The sequence below is a fragment of the Geotrypetes seraphini genome, chromosome 1 (genome assembly GCF_902459505.1).
Source record: "Geotrypetes seraphini chromosome 1, aGeoSer1.1, whole genome shotgun sequence".
In the NCBI taxonomy this organism is placed as follows: Eukaryota; Metazoa; Chordata; class Amphibia; order Gymnophiona; family Dermophiidae; genus Geotrypetes; species Geotrypetes seraphini.
In genome coordinates, this window is record NC_047084.1 from 283,045,708 (window position 1) to 283,065,713 (window position 20,006).

Here is a 20,006-nt window from a genome sequence, read left to right on the forward strand (position 1 = left end):
GATGTACATCAGACTTGTACTTACAAACCGTGGCTCTGCTTTCCCTTTTGATGCCAACGTGCCCCTCTTCCTGTCCCAATGTGCCCCTCGTCATCCTTCCCTCCCTCTGTTCTGTGTTCCAAATTTCTGCCTCCCTCCCACGGGTGTTTACCTCCTCTGGCTGACTCCATTCTTCCAGCCACAGTTCTTTTCACAAAGCTGCAAGCAGCGGCTCCTGCACACTGCTCACGGCTGACCTGGAAGCCTTCCCTCTGACATCAGTTTTTGGTGGTGGTATAGAGAAAGAAATAGCAGATTTTAGTAGTCTATTGGATATATACAGAAAAAAAGAGAGGTTATAAACTGAGGCAATAGTATCTACAGAAATAGAGAGTGGGGGAGAAGAGAGATGGAGTTTAAGGGAAAATATAAGAAGCTCTGACTTTTCCATGTTCAGTTTCAGAAGGTAGTGAGACATTCAGATATCAACATCAGACAGGCAAACTGAGACTTAGTCCTGAATTTCTGGTGAAATTTCAGGTGTAGAGAAGCAGACCTGGAAGTCATCAGCGTAAAGATGATACAAAAAGAGACCCAACATTGGAGGAGATCAGAACACCAAGGGAATAAGTATAGAGAAAAGAAGACATCCCAAGACTGAGCCCTGAGGTACAGTGTTCCCCCGGTCGTTCGCGGATGGTGGTCCCGGTCATTCGCATGTCAAAGCAGCTCCTGATTGGATAAGGCCCGACTTAGTGCAGGAAGAGGCGGTTGGAGCATACAGCGAGTGATTTCCTGCACTCGCGGCGCTCTGGCTGCTCTCTTCGGTCTCCCTCATGAAAAAACTTATTTGCGGTTTTTCAAGATTCGCGGGGGTTCCTGGAACAGAACCCCCGCGAATATCGGGGGAGTACTGTATACCAGTGGATAGTAGGATAGCAGTAGAGAAGGATCCAATCCACCAGAGCATATACTAAAAGCATAATGGAAGATATAAGAAAACCAAGACAGAATAGAACCCCAAAATCCAACTAAGGACAGTGTATCAAGGAATAGATGGCAATCGCAAGTTTCAAAAGGTTAGGAAGGGGTGAAGATTGAGTAAAGGCTCTTGGATCTAGCCAGGAACAGGTCACTGTGTGGATCAAGAATAGCTTAAGATGAAAGAAAGTTAAGACAGAAGTGATGAACAGCATGTTCAAGCAGCTTGGATGTAAATGGGAGAAGAAGGATTGGGTAAAAGGGCAGATAGGGTCCAGTGAAGGTTTTTTTGAGTCATAATGGCCAAGGATAGACCCGCATGAAAAGCAGGTCTGCATGACCACTGAACTTAGCTAGCCAGCCAATGGAATATTGGTGGTGATTAGCTATCCATCAAACAGGATATTCATCAGGTCATCTTCAACAGAATATTCATCAGGCCGACCATCTCCTGCTGAATATTGATGGATAGCCAGGTATATGCTATTTTTCCAACTGGGAGCTGTTCTCGGTTGGCTAAATAGCACTGACTATCGGGCTCTATATGTTTTTTATTTATTTATTTATTCAATTTTCTATACCGTTCTCCCACAGAAGCTCAGAACGGTTTACATGCATTTATTCAGGTACTCAAGCAATTTTCCCTCTCTGTCCCGGCGGGCTCACAATCTAACTAACGTACCTGGGGCAATGGGGGGATTAAGTGACTTGCCCAGGGTCACAAGGAGCAGTGTGGGTTTGAACCCACAACCTCAGGGTGCTGAGGCTGTAGCTTTAACCACTGCGCCACACTTGAAAGCATCAAACAGTTTCAGTGGATAGTGAAAGGTTGAGAGAGATGCCAGATGGAAGGAATACAGTGAGGGAGATGGAGCTAATGAGTAGATGGATGGGAATGAGATCAAAGGAGTAAGTATTGAGTTTAGAGGAATAGAGATATGTGTGGTTTCTTCCTTCATGATTTTAGAATAGGAAGAAAGGGGGACAGGGATTGAAGGAAGGACATGCATAACCTCAGGGATAACTTTAGAAAAGCCTTTAGTAGCCTTTCTGTTGATAGAAGCAGTATGATTAAAAGGCCTTTACACTAAAAAAAAAATTTAAAAATCCCATTTAAAATTATCCCCACATTGTGGAAAAACAGAAAGATTTTGAATCTGTGAGTTTGTATAGGAGACTGATGCTTCATATTTCAAACATCTAGCAATATTGAAACACTGAAATATATTTGCTGCCACTTCACAAACTGCGAAAACAACTCCAGTTATATTTTCTACAGAAAAAAACATGCAAATCTTGATTTATGTTTGCTTGTGCTAGAAAAAAAAGAAAATGCATGTTTTTAGACAGGAAATGACTTCATCGATATATCTTTAGATACCATGCTTATGCGGGCACACGTAAGGCCGATATTTGGTGGGCCTCAATTTACTTAAAAGTAACTAGATGACTTTAATTTATTTTTGACCCTACACTTAAACAATTTATCCAGTTATTTAAGTGATTCTGCTTAAGTGGATAAACATAATTGGATAATTCTGAATATTAGCACCAACTGATTAACTTTTAGCTCTGCCTCTGGAATGCCTCCTAGTCTGCCTCCATAAAAACCACATTTGATCTGAAATTGAGATATCCCTCTAAGTTATTAGAACAAACAGCATAATGGGCCTTCAGATGATGGTAATCAATGCTTTATTTAAAAAAAGACCTGACACGGGCTGTATTTCAGTGGACAACAGCGAAAATTCGCTAAATTTGCATGTGTTCATCGCTGATGATAGTGGACGATTATAGTATTAATTATGGGGTGTCCTGTGTTGGTTGTGGAGGCATCAGTAAATGGTGACTTTCATAATTTGGAGAGAAGATTATGTGGAAAGGTAGGGGGAGGATGGTTTATGAGATAATAAAAAAGTTATGACTAATATTGATGCATTGCTATGATACTGTTGTGTTATAGACTTCAATAAAAAATGTTTTACACTAAAAAGAGATTTGTGACTTAACCCCTTACTATCTTTCAGATCTGCGCAGTTTGTTTGGAGGAGTTCAAGCCAAAGGATGAGCTGGGAATCTGTCCATGCAAACATGCCTTCCACAGGAAGTAAGTGCTATGCCAAACCCCCCGCCCCCCCAAACAAAGGCATGGGGAAAGTAACCTGCACTGCCCTGACTGTCCCGCTGGACAGACTAGATTTACAGACTAGATATTGGACAGACTAGATATTGGTCTTTCAAATACAAGAGTGGTAGGGAAGAGATATCACCAACTAGGAAGTTGTTCAACAAATAAATCTTTATTGGGTCTGCTGTTAGTCTAAACTCGACATGGACAGTGTTTCGGCAGCACTTGCCTTTTCCATTAGTCAATTATTTGTCTGTCAGGACCCACAATAGGTGTATCTAACACAGCCCTGAGTGTAATCTATTCACTAAGAAAACACAACCACATCACCGAGGCATACCTCGACTTACACTGGCTCCCAATTCAAGCAAGAATACTATTTAAATTCTACTGTCTATTATTTAAATCCATAAATAGTGACAGCCCAGCCTACTTGAACAACCACCTAATCCAAACTACCACAACCAGACACAGGAGAACCCAGACACCATTCACATACCCTCCAATCAGAGACATTAAACGGAAAAACCTGTATGATGGCCTTCTAGCCACACAGGCAGCAAAACTAGACCACCAACTCTCCATTCTACTAATCGTGACCCCAGACTACAAAACTTTCAGAGAATAAATAAAAACCCTGCTATTGAAAAAATCCATGAAGACTAACTAACACCGTATGAAACATTTCAATCCTTTGAAGCAACCCGCTCTACTCTGTAACACCTCTGGACATGTCCAGAAATCCTCTTCTGTAATTCTGTAATCCGCCTTGAACCGCAATGTAATGGCGGAATAAAAATCACTAATGTAATGTAATAACGATATACAGTTCACACAAACAGTATACCTAAGCACAGTTGAAAAAATGCCAGACGCCAGCCAGTCTCCAGAGCACTACCGGACATACGCAGTGCTGAACAGAGTTGTGAAGCAGATATTTTGAATTGTGAGCTGCATGCTGTGTCATTTGCCTTTGAATGGCACACACTCAGTGCTTGCAGGAAACGTTTGTTTGGAGTTGGATCAGGCCTTTTCCAGTTGTAGCTCAAAGCGAGTTACCTGCAGGTTTAGTAAGCATAGTATAGGCCAGCGATGGCGAACCTATGGCACGCGTGCCAACTGTGGCACGCGAAGGCCTTGCAGCTGGCACGCGCAGGGCCGCCATCAGGGCAGTACTACCAGGCGGTGCACAGGAGAGAGAGCTGAACGGGGATGATGGGGGACCCGCGGGGTTAAATATAACTCGAGCCGCGAGGCTCGTCTTCTACTCTGACTGCCCTGCCGCTCACACAGCCAATCGGAAATCTCCCCCGACGTCAGCGCTGACGTCTGAGGGAGGGCTTAAGCAAAGCCCACCCTCCGACGTCAGCACTGAAGTCGGGGAAGATTTCCGATCGGCTATGTGTGCGCGGCGAGATAGGCAGGAAATAGAAGACAAGCCTATGCGGCTCGAGCTACATTTTGCTGAGAAAGTTGCTAAGATGGGCTGGGAGACAAACGGGGAACACAAAAGGGGGAGGGAGTGCGTTTTGGACACAAGGCATGAACTTGGGAGAAAGGAAGGGAGGGAAAGAGATGCTGAGGTGGGGGAGGGAATGGGTTTTTGGACACAGAAAGCATGAACTTGGGAGAGAGGAAGGGAGGGAAAGAGATGCTGAGGTGGGGGATGGAATGGGTTTTTGGACACAGAAGGCATGAACTTGGCAGAGAGGAAGGGAGGGAAAGAGATGCTGAGGTGGGGGAGGGAATGGGTTTTTGGACACAGAAGGCATGGACTTGGGAGAGAGGAAGGGAGGGAAAGAGATGCTGAGGTGGGGGAGGGAATGGGTTTTTGGACACAGAAGGCATGGACTTGGGAGAGAGGAAGGGAGGGAAAGAGATGCTGAGGTGGGGGAGGGAATGGGTTTTTGGACACAAGGCATGAATTTGGGAGAGAGGAAGGGAGGGAAAGAGATGCTGAGGTGGGGGAGGGAATGGGTTTTTGGACATAAGGCATGGACTTGGGAGAGAGGAAGGGAGGGAAATAGATGCTGAGGTGGGGGAGGGAATGTGTTTTTGGACACAGAAGGCATGGACTTGGGAGAGAGGAAGGGAGGGAAAGAGATGCTGAGATGGGGGAGGGAATGTGTTTTTGGACACAAGGCATGAACTTGGGAGAGAGGAAGGGAGGGAAAGAGATGCTGAGGTGGGGGAGGGAATGGGTTTTTGGACACAGAAGGCATGAACTTGGGAGAGAGGAAGGGAGGGAAAGAGATGCTGAGGTGGGGGATGGGATTGGTTTTTGGACACAGAAAGCATGAACTTGGGGGAGAGGAAAGGAGGGAAAGAGATGCTGAGGTGGGGGAGGAAATGGGTTTTTGGACACAGAAGGCATGAACTTGGGAGAGAAGAAGGGAGGGAAAGAGATGCTGAGGTGGGGGATGGAATGGGTTTTTGGACACAGAAAGCATGAACTTGGGAGAGAGGAAAGGAGGGAAAGAGATGCTGAGGTGGGGGAGGGAATGTGTTTTTGGACACAGAAAGCATGAACTTGGGAGAGAGGAAAGGAGGGAAAGAGATGCTGAGGTGGGGGAGGGAATGGGTTTTTGGACACAGAAGGCATGGACTTGGGAGAGAGGAAAGGAGGGAAAGAGATGCTGAGGTGGGGGAGGGAATGGGTTTTTGGACACAGAAGGCATGAACTTGGGAGAGAGGAAGGGAGGGAAAGAGATACTGAGGTGGGGGATGGAATGGGTTTTTGGACACAGAAAGCATGAACTTGGGAGAGAGGAAAGGAGGGAAAGAGATGCTGAGGTGGGGGTGGGAATGGGTTTTTGGACACAGAAAGCATGAACTTGGGAGAGAGGAAAGGAGGGAAAGAGATGCTGAGGTGGGGGAGGGAATGGGTTTTTGCACACAGAAGGCATGGACTTGGGAGAGAGGAAGGGAGGGAAAGAGATGCTGAGGTGGGGGAGGGAATGTGTTTTTGGACACAGAAGGCAAGGACTTGGGAGAGAGGAAGGGAGGGAAAGAGATGGTTGTGTACACGGGGAATAGAAGAAAGGAGAATTTTTGGTCATAGGGAGGGAGTGAGGTACAGACAGTGGCATACCAAGGTGGGGGCGGGGGCGGTCTGCCCCGATTTTACGCCCCAAGGGGGTGCACAGCTGGCCACCCTCCAGTGTTCTCCCTAGGCTGGCAAACTGCGTCTCTTTAGCCACTTGAGTGCCACCGCCGCCATTGGGAACAGGCCGGTGCCAAGTTCTCCCTGCTTTTCCCTGTGGGGCCGACCAACTCTCGCCACCCGCATCAATTCTGTTGTCTGAGAGGACGTTCTGGGCCAGCCAATCGCTGCCTGGCTGGCCCAGAACGTCCTCTCCGATGTTAGAATTGACGTCGAGTGGCGAGAGTTGGTCGGCCCCGTGGGGAAGAGAAGCAGGGCGATCTCGGTGCTGGCCTGTTCCCGATAGCGGCAGTGGCAGCCTATTCCCCAGTGGCGGTGGCAGCATTTTCCCAATGGTGGTGGCATAGGGGAGGGCAAGGAGAAAGAAGAAAGGGGGGGACAGGGAGCCAAAAAAAAAAAAAAGAAAGAGGGCTGGGTGAAACAAAGAAAAATGGGGCACGGAGAGAGAGAGAAAGACAGACATACAGAATGAAAGGGGGTATGGAGAGAAAGAAAAAGAAAGAAGAGGGCAGGGTGAAACAAAGAAAAAGTTTGGGGAGGGAATGAGGTCTGGAGGAGAGAAAGCATACAGGAGGCTGAAAAAGGGAAGAAATATTGGATGCACAGTCAGAAGAATAAAGTGCAACCAGAGACTGATGAAATTACCAAAGGTAGGAAAATGATTTTATTTTCAATTTAGTGATCAAAATGTACCCGTTTTAAGAATTTATATATGCTGTCTATATTTTGCACTATGGCCCCCTTTTACTAAACCGCAATAGCGTTTTTTAGCACAGGGAGCCTATGAGCTTCAAGAGCAGCGTGGGGCATTCAGCGCAGGTCCCTGTGCTAAAAACCGCTATCGCGGTTTAGTAAAAAGGGAGGGGGAATATTTGTCTATTTTTGTATAGTTGTTACTGAGGTGACATTGCATAAAGTCATCTGCCTTGACCTCTTTGAAAACCCGCGGAATATAAATGATAATTAACATATTCTCTGCGTACAGCGTGCTTTGTGTTTTTAAAATTTTATTGTTGATAGATCATTTTGACTTGGCCACAAAGGTAAGGGGGAGGGAGGGGAGCTGCTGAAAGAGTCTACCTTGACGTGGTTGCAGGCTTACAAATCTTTTGGTCAAAGAGTGCGGCGACAGAGAAAAGTATGTGTGTATTCGGCCCATGAATGAAATCATTAAAACATTATAAATTGCCAATAAATTGAAATGAAAACCAAAGGATTGTGAATCAAATTGATTCTCTGACAATACAAAGATTCCAACCTTTAAAAATGATGTTACATAGTTCAGGCAACTTTATAAAGAGTTTTTAGATACTAAAATCTTGTTATTAAGGTTTAATTGACATGCTGGCACTTTGAGGAAATTCTTTGGTTTTGTGCGGCAGTTTGGGCACTCGGGCTCAAAAAGGTTAGCCATCACTGGTATAGGCTATCTGATTTCGGCTACAGCTATATAGTACTACTTGTACATTCCACTGTTCAGCCGATTTCTTTTTCTGTAATAAAAACAAGCAAATAATGGAAATTCTTAGAGGGCAATTTTCAAAACAGTTGCTTGGATAAACTGACCTGTGTTGCTCAAAAAAATTCAAGAGAATGCACAAGTTTCTCAACTTTAAAAGTAGTGTGCTGTCTAGCCCAGTTGCTCAGTGCAAGGGCTGTAAATTGTCCCAGTGCTGATTCCAGTTAAACTAGAATTGAGAGGAGGAAGCCACTGAGCCAGCAAAAACAAGGCGTACTCCTGGGAACCTGTAGGTGGGTTGGTTTGTTTATTATGGTGCTTTTTATACCACCTTTCCTGTGTAGATAGCTAGAAGAAATAAAAACAGAGAGAAATAGAGATCTGGAGAATACTCTGTGCATAGAATTGCATTTTCAAAACTTACCCCCACCCCGAAAAAGGAGGTGCCAGCATCATTGTCTCTCATCACTGGGTACCTGTGTAAATTAATTATCAGAAGTAGAACTTTAAAACTTGTTTTCTTTGAAAATTGCTTATAGCTTGGCAGGTACAAAAGTACCCACATTCCTTGCACCTAACCAGGTTCTGGAATGTTGCACTCTTCTCTCTCTCTCCCCGTCCCCCCAAAAGTGTGTGGTGAGTTGTGTGATCTAGAAATAAAAACTGTCTGAATTGTACATGCATCTTATATGTTTTTTTTCTAGTCAAGGAAAGATTGACCCTGTTCAGATTTTCTGGTTTATCTGCTGTGACATTATCAGGACTGGTGCCAGAGCACTAAGAGTCCTAGGGGAGCATTTTGCTGTATGTCTTTCCCCCCTACAATTTTTGCTAATTAATGTCTATTAAGGTGCTTTATTGAGTATTGAATCTGCATTATGAGTAATAGCATACTATGTCATATCTACTGTTTGAATAATTTTTTTCTGCTGAAATCGCCTGTTGCCTTTGTCCAGATCATTCTTGCTGTACTCCACCTTTGGGCGAATTTCTTCAAAAAGGCAGTAAATAAATCCTAATAAATAAAATGCTGTATATTAGTATGTGTAAAAATTCTGCACTTATACTAACAAACTTAACTCTAATTGAAAAAGAATATGATAATGACTAACACCAAAGAATAAAAAGCGAGGTCCAACAAAGCAAAGAATTCCAGATGTAAAGATAAATCCAGTTTATTTTATTTATTTTTTTTTAAATCAGCTTTAAAAAAAAAAAAAGACTCAACATGGCAGTATGTTAGCGATACACCTACATCAGGAGTCTATTGCAGTGTTCTCTAGTTGGAAATGCGATGGTATTTGCATTTCCCAAAGTCTGGGGACAAACATTGTGACAGACTCTTGAAGCAGGTTTGTCGCTGAAACATAGAAACATGGTGGCAAATAAAGGCCAAATGGCCTATCCAGTCTGCCCATCTGCAGAATCCACTATCTTCTCCTCTCCATAAGAGATCCTACGTGCCTATCCCATGATTTCTTGAATTCAGATAGTCTTTGTCTCCACCACCTCTGCCAGGAGACTATTCCACGCATCTACCACCTTTTCTGTAAAAATATATTTCTTTAGATTACTCCTGAGCCTATCGCCTCTTAACTTCATCCTATGCCCTCTCATTCTGGAGCGTTTTTCCCCTCTCCTCCAATGTGTACATATTGACATAAAGCATATGGGGACAGATCTCAAAGACAACCAACCATTTTATTAGCCTTCCTCTGTACTGATTCCATCCTTTTTATATCTTTTTGAAGGTGCAGTCATTTTTCCTACTGGTCATTCATCTCCCTATGCACCCTAGCATCCTTCTAGCTTTCGCAATCGCCATGTTGTCTTATTTTAAAACTTTTTTTTTTTAATAAACTGGATTTATCTTTACATCTGGAATTCTTTGCTTTGTTGGACATCGCTTCTTTTATCCTTTGCTGTTACTTATCCGTGAAGATATGTTGCTCCTGTAATGATTGTAACATAACACAGCAGAAAGCAGCTTCTCCATTCTGTCTTATTATTCCACTATATGTTGCTAAGGATATATCCCAGCCAGCAGCCGCAGAATTCTGACCAATTATAAGGACACTTCTTACTAATCATATCAGTTTGTCTTCCTCTTTGGTTTTCAGACATGAGCATAAAAGCTGCCACATCCAATCCAACACCATCAGCTTCTTCCTCTTATTTTACCTCCAAACATTGCAGCAACCCAAATCAATCTGCCATCTGGCTCTCTGCAGTCTTGTTATGTGCTAATTGGCCCCCACCATCCCAGTGGCATCAAATATTATTGGTTTATGCAGACTACTTCTATTTCTTTCTACCAATGTTTGTAACATCCATGCCCTCCAAAAGAAAAAAAAACACTAGTGAAGCTTTTGTCCAAAAACAGCTGATCACCCCATGTTCACTGATGGGCAAGGCCGGTTTTAGACATGCTGGGGTCCAGGACAGAAATTAAGGAGGGGGGCCTGATCTCCCTCTCCTTTCTGCACCTTCCCCTCAGTATCTCTACTTACCATTACACTTCTCCCTCCATATTCACTGTGATAGGGGATTAACAGAGCCGCAAATACAGAAAAACCAGAAATAAATTTTCATATGTTATTCACTGTTTTCTATTAAAAATCATCGTGAATATGGTGAAACTGCAAATAACTTGGTGGGATACATGGCCTGTTCCTGAAGGAGAGGCAAAACATGGTGAAAAAAGTACTGGGAATCAGTGACTTCTCTATGCAAGCTGATGTAATTTGGGGGGAGGAGCCAGCAAGCTAAAAACCGTGAATAATCGAAACTGCGATTGCTGAAACTGCGAATACAGAGGGAGAAGTGTACTACCACACATAAAACAACTTTAAATGACTTCTTTACACTCAAAACATAGACAGACCTTTACCAAATACAGAACAAGGGATCACAAATAGAAACTGAACTGGGAACTCCAAGAAATTAAACTCTGCAAGTATTACAACACTGGAGAGATAAGACCAGATATGCACTTCTTTCTGTACTAAACACACAGGGATCCCAGGCCCAGGTCCACCAAAAATTAGCCACCTCCCTTGCTGTGGCTAATGGAGATCCCAAAACCATGCCAGTTGAAGACCACCTCCTCTGGTCTGGCAGCCAGAAGTTTCCAAGCTCTGGAGCAAGCTGCAGTGTTTCTGAGCTGTCACCAGCTGCAGAGCTTGAAGCGTTCTGGCTGTCGAACTAGAGGAAGAGGTCTTCAGCCGGCAGGACTTTGGGAAGCCCACCAACTTAAATATTTATATTTTGCATTTGGATAGGAGGTATGGGGCATGGTCGGAAGAAAATTTAATGCCCACCTACTCTGAGCTCGGGGCCACTGCCTACCCTCATCAGCTGTCTGGTAAGCCACTGGACAAAATACAAATATCTGTGATGCACATATCCCAAAGCTAACAAATTCCAGGTAAGACATTTAAAATAAAACTCTTTTTTTTAATCTTTATTAATTTTCAGATCAAATACAAAGTGCAAACAATATACAATTAAATAATACATTTAACAGCACTTATAGCCAAACAAATATTAATACAAAGTACATTCCCCCCCCCCCCCCTTCCTCTCTGGATGTGTGTAAAAATTAACTAGGAATTAAAGGTTTATTCGATTAATCAGTTTTAACAAATGCTGCTAATGTGATGTGCGGTATTTCAAGAACTAAATAGACTTGAAATTTAACACCTCACAATCAGCTTTAATTGGACTTAATTGAAAGTTAGGAACTTAACTCAAAAAACTTGATTCTATAAAAAGTAGGCGCCTAGCCCAAAGTGCCTACACTAAGGGCTCCTTTTACTAAGCTGCGTTAAGGCATTAACGTGCAGAATAGCAAGCGCTAAATTGCCACGCTCGCTAGACGCTAATGCCAGCATTGAGCTGGCGTTAGTTCTAGAGGAGTAGGGCGGGTTTACCGTGCGCTAAAATGCGTGCGCTAAAAAAGCTAACGCAGCTTAGTAAAAGGAGCCCTAAAAGTAGACATGCTTAGGGGCAGATCATGAGTGTGTTTTCGAGTTAGGCGCCACTTTGTGGATCAGTTGTCGTTCGGCTCTGATATTGGCATCTAACTATAGACATAGAAAACCCTGGCATAAATGTTAAGATGCTGAGCACCACTAAGCACTCTTAGGCAACGATAAATGGTTGCTTAAGTTTTTTATAGAATTGGTGCATATATCGGTGCCTAACTTTAGGCAGACTTCACAGAATCAGGGCCATTGTGGATATGTGTATGAAGGTTCTTTTTGCAATAATATTTTTATTTAGGAACCCTGTTAAAATGTTTGCTTGATATAGTAGTTTTGTAGTATGTGCTTGTAGTACAGTAATTCCTGGCCTCTGGATCATGCAGAGCAGTCCTAAGTCTGCCAGCTCAGCCATCCCGCTGCACAGATGCCTGGAGCTGGTTTAGACCTGACTTGGAGCATGCCAGACATAAATGTCTAAACTTAGAAACTGGTATGTCTCCTGCCCTCCCCACCTCAAAGTTAAGTTGCTTGATGTAAAATTAGCATGAGGAGACTAAAATTTGGGTTAAGGAGGTCATGCTGTTCGCTCTTTTTTTTTTTGTCAAGTTGTTGCTGTGCAGAATGGGATAGTTTATTTACACAGGAATATAATGCCTGCAGACTAGTCCTGCCCGATTCAGGAAAAAAAATTTCAATTCGATTCAGCCTATTGAATTGGTTTTTCAATTCGATTCGATTTTCCTGCCCAATTAGGTGGGGTTTTTTTCCAACATCCTGGTGAGTTTATTTTATAGCCTCTTCACCCCCATTTGCCTTCTCCTAATCACACTGGCGCTGTGGTATAAACAAAATAAACAAAAAAGACTTTTCCTCTCTCTGTTAAATCCTAGCTCACTTTTGCAGTCACACGTTTCAAATCTGACATTGTAATCACAAAACAGAAAATAAAATTAGTTTTTCTACTTTTTGTTGTTAGGTCATTATACAAATCTTGTTGGGCCCAGGCTCTGGTTGTCTTCTGATAACTTGCTTGCCAGGGTCTCATTCTTTCTCTCTGCCATCTCTGTCCTCCCCTTCTGTTTCCCTTCCCTCCCCCAGAGGTCTGGCATCTTTCCTTTTTTTCATCTCCCTCCACAGATCCACTTTTTCTTAACTACCCTTTCATCCAGCATCTATCCCTCCTTCCCCCCCACCCCAGAGTCTCTCCCTTAATTTTCCCAACTACCCTCCTATCCAGTATCTCTATCCCCCCCTCCACACTATCCCTTTTGTCCAACTTCTCTCCCTTTCTGTTCCTTCTATCTCTAAATCCCATTGTCCATCATCTCTCCCTCTCCTCTATTTTCAGACCCATTATTTCTCTCCCCCCCCCAAGTCCGGCATATACACGTCTCTTTGAACCCCACCTTCCCTCCCTACGTGTACTTCACAACACCAGGGCCCCCCTCCCCTGAAGGTCTGTCCCTCCCCCTGAAGGCCTGCACCCCACCCCTAAAGGCCTGCCTGTCCCCCCCTCCCCGAAGGCCTGTGCCACCATCCCTAAAGGCCTGTGCCACCATCCCTGAAGGCCTGTCTCTCCCCCTTGAAGGCCTATCTCACCCCCCCCTTGAAGGCTTGTGTCCCCCTTAAAGGCCTGCATCCCACCCCTGAAGGCCTGCCTGTTCCCCTGAAGGCCTGCCCCCCCCCTTGAAGGTCTGTCCCCCCCTTGAAGGCCTGTATCCCTCCAAAGGCCTGCCTGCCTGTCCCCCCCCTTGAAGGCCTGTCCCCCTTAAAGGCCTGCATCCCACCCCTGAAGGCCTACCTGTCCCCCCCCCTTGAAGGACTGCATCCCCCCCTTGAAGGCCTGCATCCCTCCGAAGGCCTGCCTGCCTGTCCCCCCCCCTTGAAGGTCTGTCCACCCTTAAAGGCCTGCATCCCACCCCTGAAGGCCTGCCTGCCTGTCCCACCTGAAGGCCTGTCCCAAACCCCCTGCCCTCCAGAAGGCCTGCGTCTTCCCCCTGGCCTCCCACTGGTGTCTGGCTTCCTCCGGCCTCCCAACATCATTTACCTTTGAGGAGCAGCCTGCAGACAAGATTGCAGTGCTAGCGATCTTTGGAAACTGCTTCGGAGTTGTTTCCTCTGCCGCAGTCCCGCCCCTCCTCTGATGTCAGAGTCAGGATCGCAGCAGAGGAAATAGCTCTGAAGCAGTTTGCAAAGATCGCTTGCACCGCGATCTTGTCTGCAGGCTGCTCCTCAAAGGTAAACAGTGCAAGGAGGCCGGGGTGGGAAGCAGGACGCCAGGGGGGGAAGCCAGACAGCAGCACTTCCTGACTGACCCTCCCCCCTCGCCCTCTAAAGCAGGTGCGGCAGCGGCCGGCCAGCAAGAACAGCGCTGCTGATCCTGCTTGAGGGGAGAGGGTCAGCTGAATCAGGAAGCCGATTTTTTTTTGTTGTTGTTGTTGTTGTTGTTTTTAATCGATTTGAATACATTCACCCGAAGTGAATCGGTGAACCGATTCGAATCGTGAATCGGGCAGCACTACTGCAGACAATGTGCAGAAAAATGACTTTTGAGCCAGCCTACATCTCATGAATATGACTTGAAGCTCACTGGAGGAAGAATCTCGACCCCCATGACCTGTGCCACATGTTTGAGTCTATTAAGTCAGTGTTTCCCAAATCAGATTTCCATACTCTGCCTCCATTATATGCAAATCTCTTTCATGTATTTTCATTGTGAATATCTTGAAAACTGATACTCCAGGACTAACTTGGGATGAACTGTTTTAGGAATAATCCTAAAACTGCATGCCTTTATATAGATGCCCAGAGGTGTGTGTCCCCATCTACAAACTACTCCCCATCTACAAACTACACACTATTGAAGAGGAGCACTACACTTCTCCCTCCATATTCGCTGTGATAGGGGATTAACAGACCCGCAAATACAGAAAAACCGTGAATAATTTTTTCATATGTAGTTCGCTGTTTTATATTAAAAACCATCGTGACAGTGGTGAAACCGCGAATAACATGGTGGAAGACCTGGCCCGTTCCCGAAGGAGAGGCAAAACACGGTGAAGAAAGGGCTGGGAATCGGCGATTTTCTCTGTATTCCATTCCGGAACTTGGAGGCGAGGAGGATGGCAGTTTGAGTGCAGAGCTCATCTCCCTGGACATTCTCACTAAAGATTTTATAACTATTTAATCCCTTCAGTTTAACTAAAGTGATTTCAGATGGCTTCAAGAAAACAACTTACTTTGGATACTGTATTTGCTACAGATGGGAAAAGTAAAAGACCAAAACCAAACCCTGTAACACCATCTAACACCATTCCAGCAGGGGAGAGCCGACGGAGGAGGGCTGCAGTCCGGCCATCGGACCAACGGTCGGCTCAGGGGCCCATTCCAGCGGGGCACCCGACACTGTCTTCGCTCCTCCCCCATTCCAGCAGGGGAGAGCCGACGGAGGAAGGCTGCAGTCCGGCCATCGGACCAACGGTCGGCTCGGGGGCCCGTTCCAGCGGGACACCCGACACTGTCTTCGCTCCTCCCCCATGCCAGCAGGGGAGAGCCAACGGAGGAGGGCTGCAGTCTGGCCAACGGACCAACGGTCGGCTTGGGGGCCCGTTCCAGCGGGGCACCCGACACTGTCTTCGCTCCTCCCCCATTCCAGCAGGGGAGAGCCGACGGAGGAGGGCTGCAGTCCGGCCATTGGACCAATGGTTGGCTCGGGGGCCCGTTCAAGCTGGACTTCAATTTTGACTGTTTTGATTTTATTTTCAATTCTTTTTAGTTTATGATATATTTTTTAATCTCACTTATTGTTTTACTACTTATTTTGTTTTATTTTATCATTCAAATTTCATTTAAATTTCTCCAGAATTCTATTGCTTCAATGGTTCTCCCTCTGCATCTATTCTTATCTCCCCTTTTTTTTCAACCTTTCAAAGTCCTTTAGATCATTGTAATCTTATTAGAATGTTTATTTTCTTATTTTTCTCATCTATTCTCTATTTTATTTCTTCATTATTCTACTAATTGTCATTTTTCCAGGTACTTTAGTTAGATTGTGAGCCTTCGGGACAGTAAGGGAATTTCTAAGTACCTATTTTACTTATAATTTTAATGCACCCTATTGTCTATTTTTCTGTAAACCGCTTAGAATCCTAACGGAGTTTAGCGGTATATAAGAAATAAATTACATTACAATTACATTAAACGCTTGGAATCGGTGATTTCTCTATGCAAACTGACATCATTTGGGGGAGAGGAGCCAGCAAGCTAAAAACCGCAAATAATCGAAACCGCGATTGTTGAAACTGCGAATACAGAGGGAGAAGTGTACTCTGCAACTGGATGCCTAGGTGCACTTTGTGCCCTTATGAGCTGATTCTATAAATGGTGCCTAAATTGGCCGGCGCCTAGAAAAATGGCACCAGCTGCCATGTCAATCATGTTTAGACCTGTGTAACAACGTAGGCGCTTGAAATGTAGGCCAGGGTTTTAAAGGCCTACATTTTATGCACCTAAGTTTTTGGAGAGTCATACTTGATGGCGCCTAAGTCATGCTCCGCCTATAGAAACATCCACTTAGGTGTTAGGCGCCCCTAAGTGTCATACAATAGGCACCTATCACCCAATTAAATTTTTTATTTCCAATTATTGAGGCTATTAAAGGTATTTTGCCAATTAAGTTAGGTGCCCTTTATAGAATCAGCCAGATGATGCAACTTCTTTTATTAGCCATACATTTATGGGATCATAGGAAAATGAGGCACAGGAAATCTCAAGTGTTCTCCTGCAACCACACCTAATGGGTTTGCTTTATGGGGATATTTTGTATGAGTATGTATGAGGTACATTTGCATATATATGTAGGAGATGTCCTGAGAAATAGATGTGTTAAGTAAGGATAACGTATCAAATTGGAGAACAGTGTGCTCAGTCTACTGCCCTTCCTTCAGGCAGGATCTGGGCAATCTTAGTCAAACACAAGCTTCTCCAAGGTATCCTTAAAAAACCTTTCAGTGACGGATTCTGTCACTTCCATAGGTAGCTTGAATCTGTGCCCTGCTAGACTTATATTGAGGTACCATTTTTGACGTGTAACCTAAATCTCTGCTGTAATTTATGCCCAGTATTACATGTCCTTTTCCCAGTGAAGGTTGCCAGTTACTCTTTCTATTTCTGTATTCAAAGATGGTTGTCAAGTCACCCCTCATACATCTGTCTTCTAAGTTAATTAAACACAATTTCTTCTTATCCTCATGGGACAACAGAGCTATGAATTAGGTCAGTATTTAAGCTCTACACTCAGTATTTGCTTTAAACAACATTGCATCATCCTCATTAGAGAATGACATGGTGACAAAATTCATCACCGTTCCCGTCCCCGCGGATAACCACGGAAACCATCTTCATGTCATTCTTTAAGAAGAGAGGGAAGAATCAGAGTATGAATGGCCACAACCATTGACCCTCTAGCTTGGCTTTGAAGAATGCTGGTGTAGAAGGACTGAGGTTGAGATAGACACTACAGAATGACAGTCTCTGGTATCCAGAGCAGATACTTTGATGTCATAATGCCTCATTCCACCAGTGCCTAAGAGCCAATCACATCAGTGATGTCACAATGGCTTCATTATCCTTGGCTCATAAGAATCGGAGTATGAATGGCCTCAACCACTGACCCTCAAGTTTTGCTTTGAAGAATGCTGGTGTAGAAGGACTGAGGTTGAGATAGACACAAAAAAATGACATGGGATTATTTCCCGCGGTTATCCGCAAGGACGGTGATGAATTTTGTCACCGTGTCATTCTCTAATCCTCATTACTTGGGACTGAGGGTTACCTTGGAGGCAGGTACATAATGAATTTGTGATGTCTTATGATCAAATTTACTCTTCTTCCCTCTTAGTTTCAGTTCACAGCACACAGACTGTAAAGGGTTCCCCTCTAGTGAGCTTATGCTTCTAGAACTAGAATACTAATAATAGGAACAATAAGGAAACGGGTGAAAAGAATATTTGAGGTAAATGGTTGTCTTTAAGATAAACACTCCCTGCAATGGGCACTCCACTAACGAATAATTGTGGATAAAAAGGAGAATGATAAAAAAGTAAAGTGTCCATAAAGGTAGTGGCCGCAGCTCGAGGCACCCAGAAGTGTGTGGGCGTCGCTGTGATGATGTCACACGCATGCTTGACACCATCACATCTGCGCATGCGCAAAAGCCCTTCAGACGAGGCCCCAAGAATCCAGTGGGGGGTGCCAGCAGGGAAGGGGGCTTATTGCCTACAGGATGTGCCACGGCATACAGTTTGCGATACACTACCATACCAAATAAAAGCAATTAAGTTAGGCGGTGGTTCAGCGCCTTCTGCTCCCTAATTTACGGCACTGTTTATAGAATGTTGTCCTAAGTCTTCTCAGCATTTGGTGTTGAAACCTTTTTGGTTTTTTTTGTGATAATGCGCATTGATTTTTGAAAAGAAGAAAAAAAGGGAGGCCTAGAAATGAAGTATGTGGATAGCAGTGTGAGCTCGTATTTGCTGTGTATGCTATAATTATCATAAACCAGTTAAAAAATGTCACACGGGCTAGAACAGAATATTTAAATTGGATTCTCCTTTCTCCTCCTCAGGTGCCTCATTAAGTGGTTGGAGGTACGGAAGGTGTGTCCACTCTGCAACATGCCCGTCCTTCAGCTGGCACAGCTACATAGTAAACAGGACCACAGACCTCCAGAGGGGCCTCTACCGGGAGCAGAAAACATAGTGTAGTTTACTACATGGAACCTTTTTGGAGGACAAAATATAAAGAAAGGGAAAAAAACGGTCCACCTATGTAGAGAATCAGATTTCAAAATCTGTTGCTTACTTCCTTGGTGTACGCCCAGAATTTGGGATTCCCTCCAGCTCTTAAAGAGCTCCCAAGAAGCACTTGAACACATCTCTTTTGGGCTTTGATCAACCAAAGTATAAGGCACCACCGCAACAAGAAGGCAACAAGAAGACTGTATGAAATGTTGACTTTTTCAGGAGTATTTTACATGAACACTAGTTGAGAACTCAGAAAATTAATATCTTCTAAGTGGAGCGCAGCATGAACTGAGCATTTGCGATAGTAGCAGTACGGTGAAAGAACAACATAGTTCCAAAAACCAAGTGCCGAAGTTTAGATCAAAAGGTTGAAGATACTATGCAAACAACTTCTCTTACCAGTGCACTTCTCGACTTGCAAAAAAAAAAAAAAATGTGAAGATAAATGTAGTGGTGGTTTACTTGTGCTAACAATCCCAGATTTGGAAATGTCCGATAGCTCAAGTAGAAAGATAGCAAGTTTGACAGAGGCCATCAGACTCTAATTCAACAAAGATGTCTCTGCATTACTGGAATAGTCAGAACGAGAGGCAGATTCCTGTTAAGAAAGCAGCAATAGTGTTGTTAGACACATTTGGGCCACATTTACTAAGCTTTTTTTCTTCACAGATAGGAAGTAAAAGTGAGGGGGGATGGGACTTACAAAATCAGGCCCAAAACATGTGAAATTCCTACTTACCCATGGGGGAAAAAGCCCATCATTTTCTAAAGCACTTAAAACTTTTTGTCCCATTCCTCTTTAGCATCATTCTGAGCTGACTTGTGCAGTAGAGAATGACATGGTGACAAAATTCATCACCGTTCCCATCCCCGCGGATAACCGCGGGAAACCATCTTCATGTCATTCTTTAAGGAGAGAGGGAAGAATCAGAGTATGAATGGCCACAACCACTGACCTACAAGCTTTGCTTTGAAGAATGCTGGTGTAGAAGGACTGAGGTTGAAATAGACACTAGAAAATGACATGGGATTATTTCCCGCGGTTATCCGCGGGAATGGGAACGGTGATGAATTTTGTCACCGTGTCATTCTCTATTGTGCAGTATCCTCAAAGCACTTCTTTTCCATGAAAAATGTTGATACACAGAGCAAAATTAATAAAGGCAGTCTGGTGCATGTCTGCCATATTTAAAATTTGACAAAGTGATTAATGATAATTCCACAATTTGAGTCTTATTCTGTGCAGTATTTATACATGAAACTATCCATATTGATGTGATGCAAAAATCATAATTTTTAAGAATTGTTCCCCCCTCCCATCTTAAGCACAGTAAAGGTGTTCTATCAAAGCATATGAAATGTAGTGAATGGCTGTGTATCTGTTTTATGCTTGATCAGTTTTAAGAGGCCACATTGTTTAGTGTTAATCAGGCCAGCATCCAATGATGTATGGTAGAAAAGGTCAAAAGAGTCATTTTGGTTATGCAACCCTTCTAAAATGTCACTG

General features: G+C 44.1%; 1 protein-coding gene across 6 annotated transcripts in view; it reads left to right on the forward strand.

Moving 5' to 3' along the window:
* RNF24 (ring finger protein 24) overlaps window positions 1-18,976 on the forward strand; it is a 116,439-nt gene extending 97,463 nt beyond the window's left edge. For 5 of the 6 annotated variants that reach the window (XM_033952855.1, XM_033952828.1, XM_033952810.1 and 2 more), the window contains exons 5-6: window positions 2,988-3,067; window positions 18,322-18,976. In XM_033952855.1, the coding sequence (XP_033808746.1) occupies window positions 2,988-3,067; window positions 18,322-18,460 (219 nt within the window). In that variant the 3' untranslated portion in view covers window positions 18,461-18,976. Of the gene's footprint in view, window positions 1-2,987; window positions 3,068-10,991; window positions 11,138-18,321 lie in introns of all 6 variants that reach the window. The other variant, XM_033952819.1, reaches the window with a different exon arrangement.
* Window positions 18,977-20,006: the final 1,030 nt, after the last annotated feature.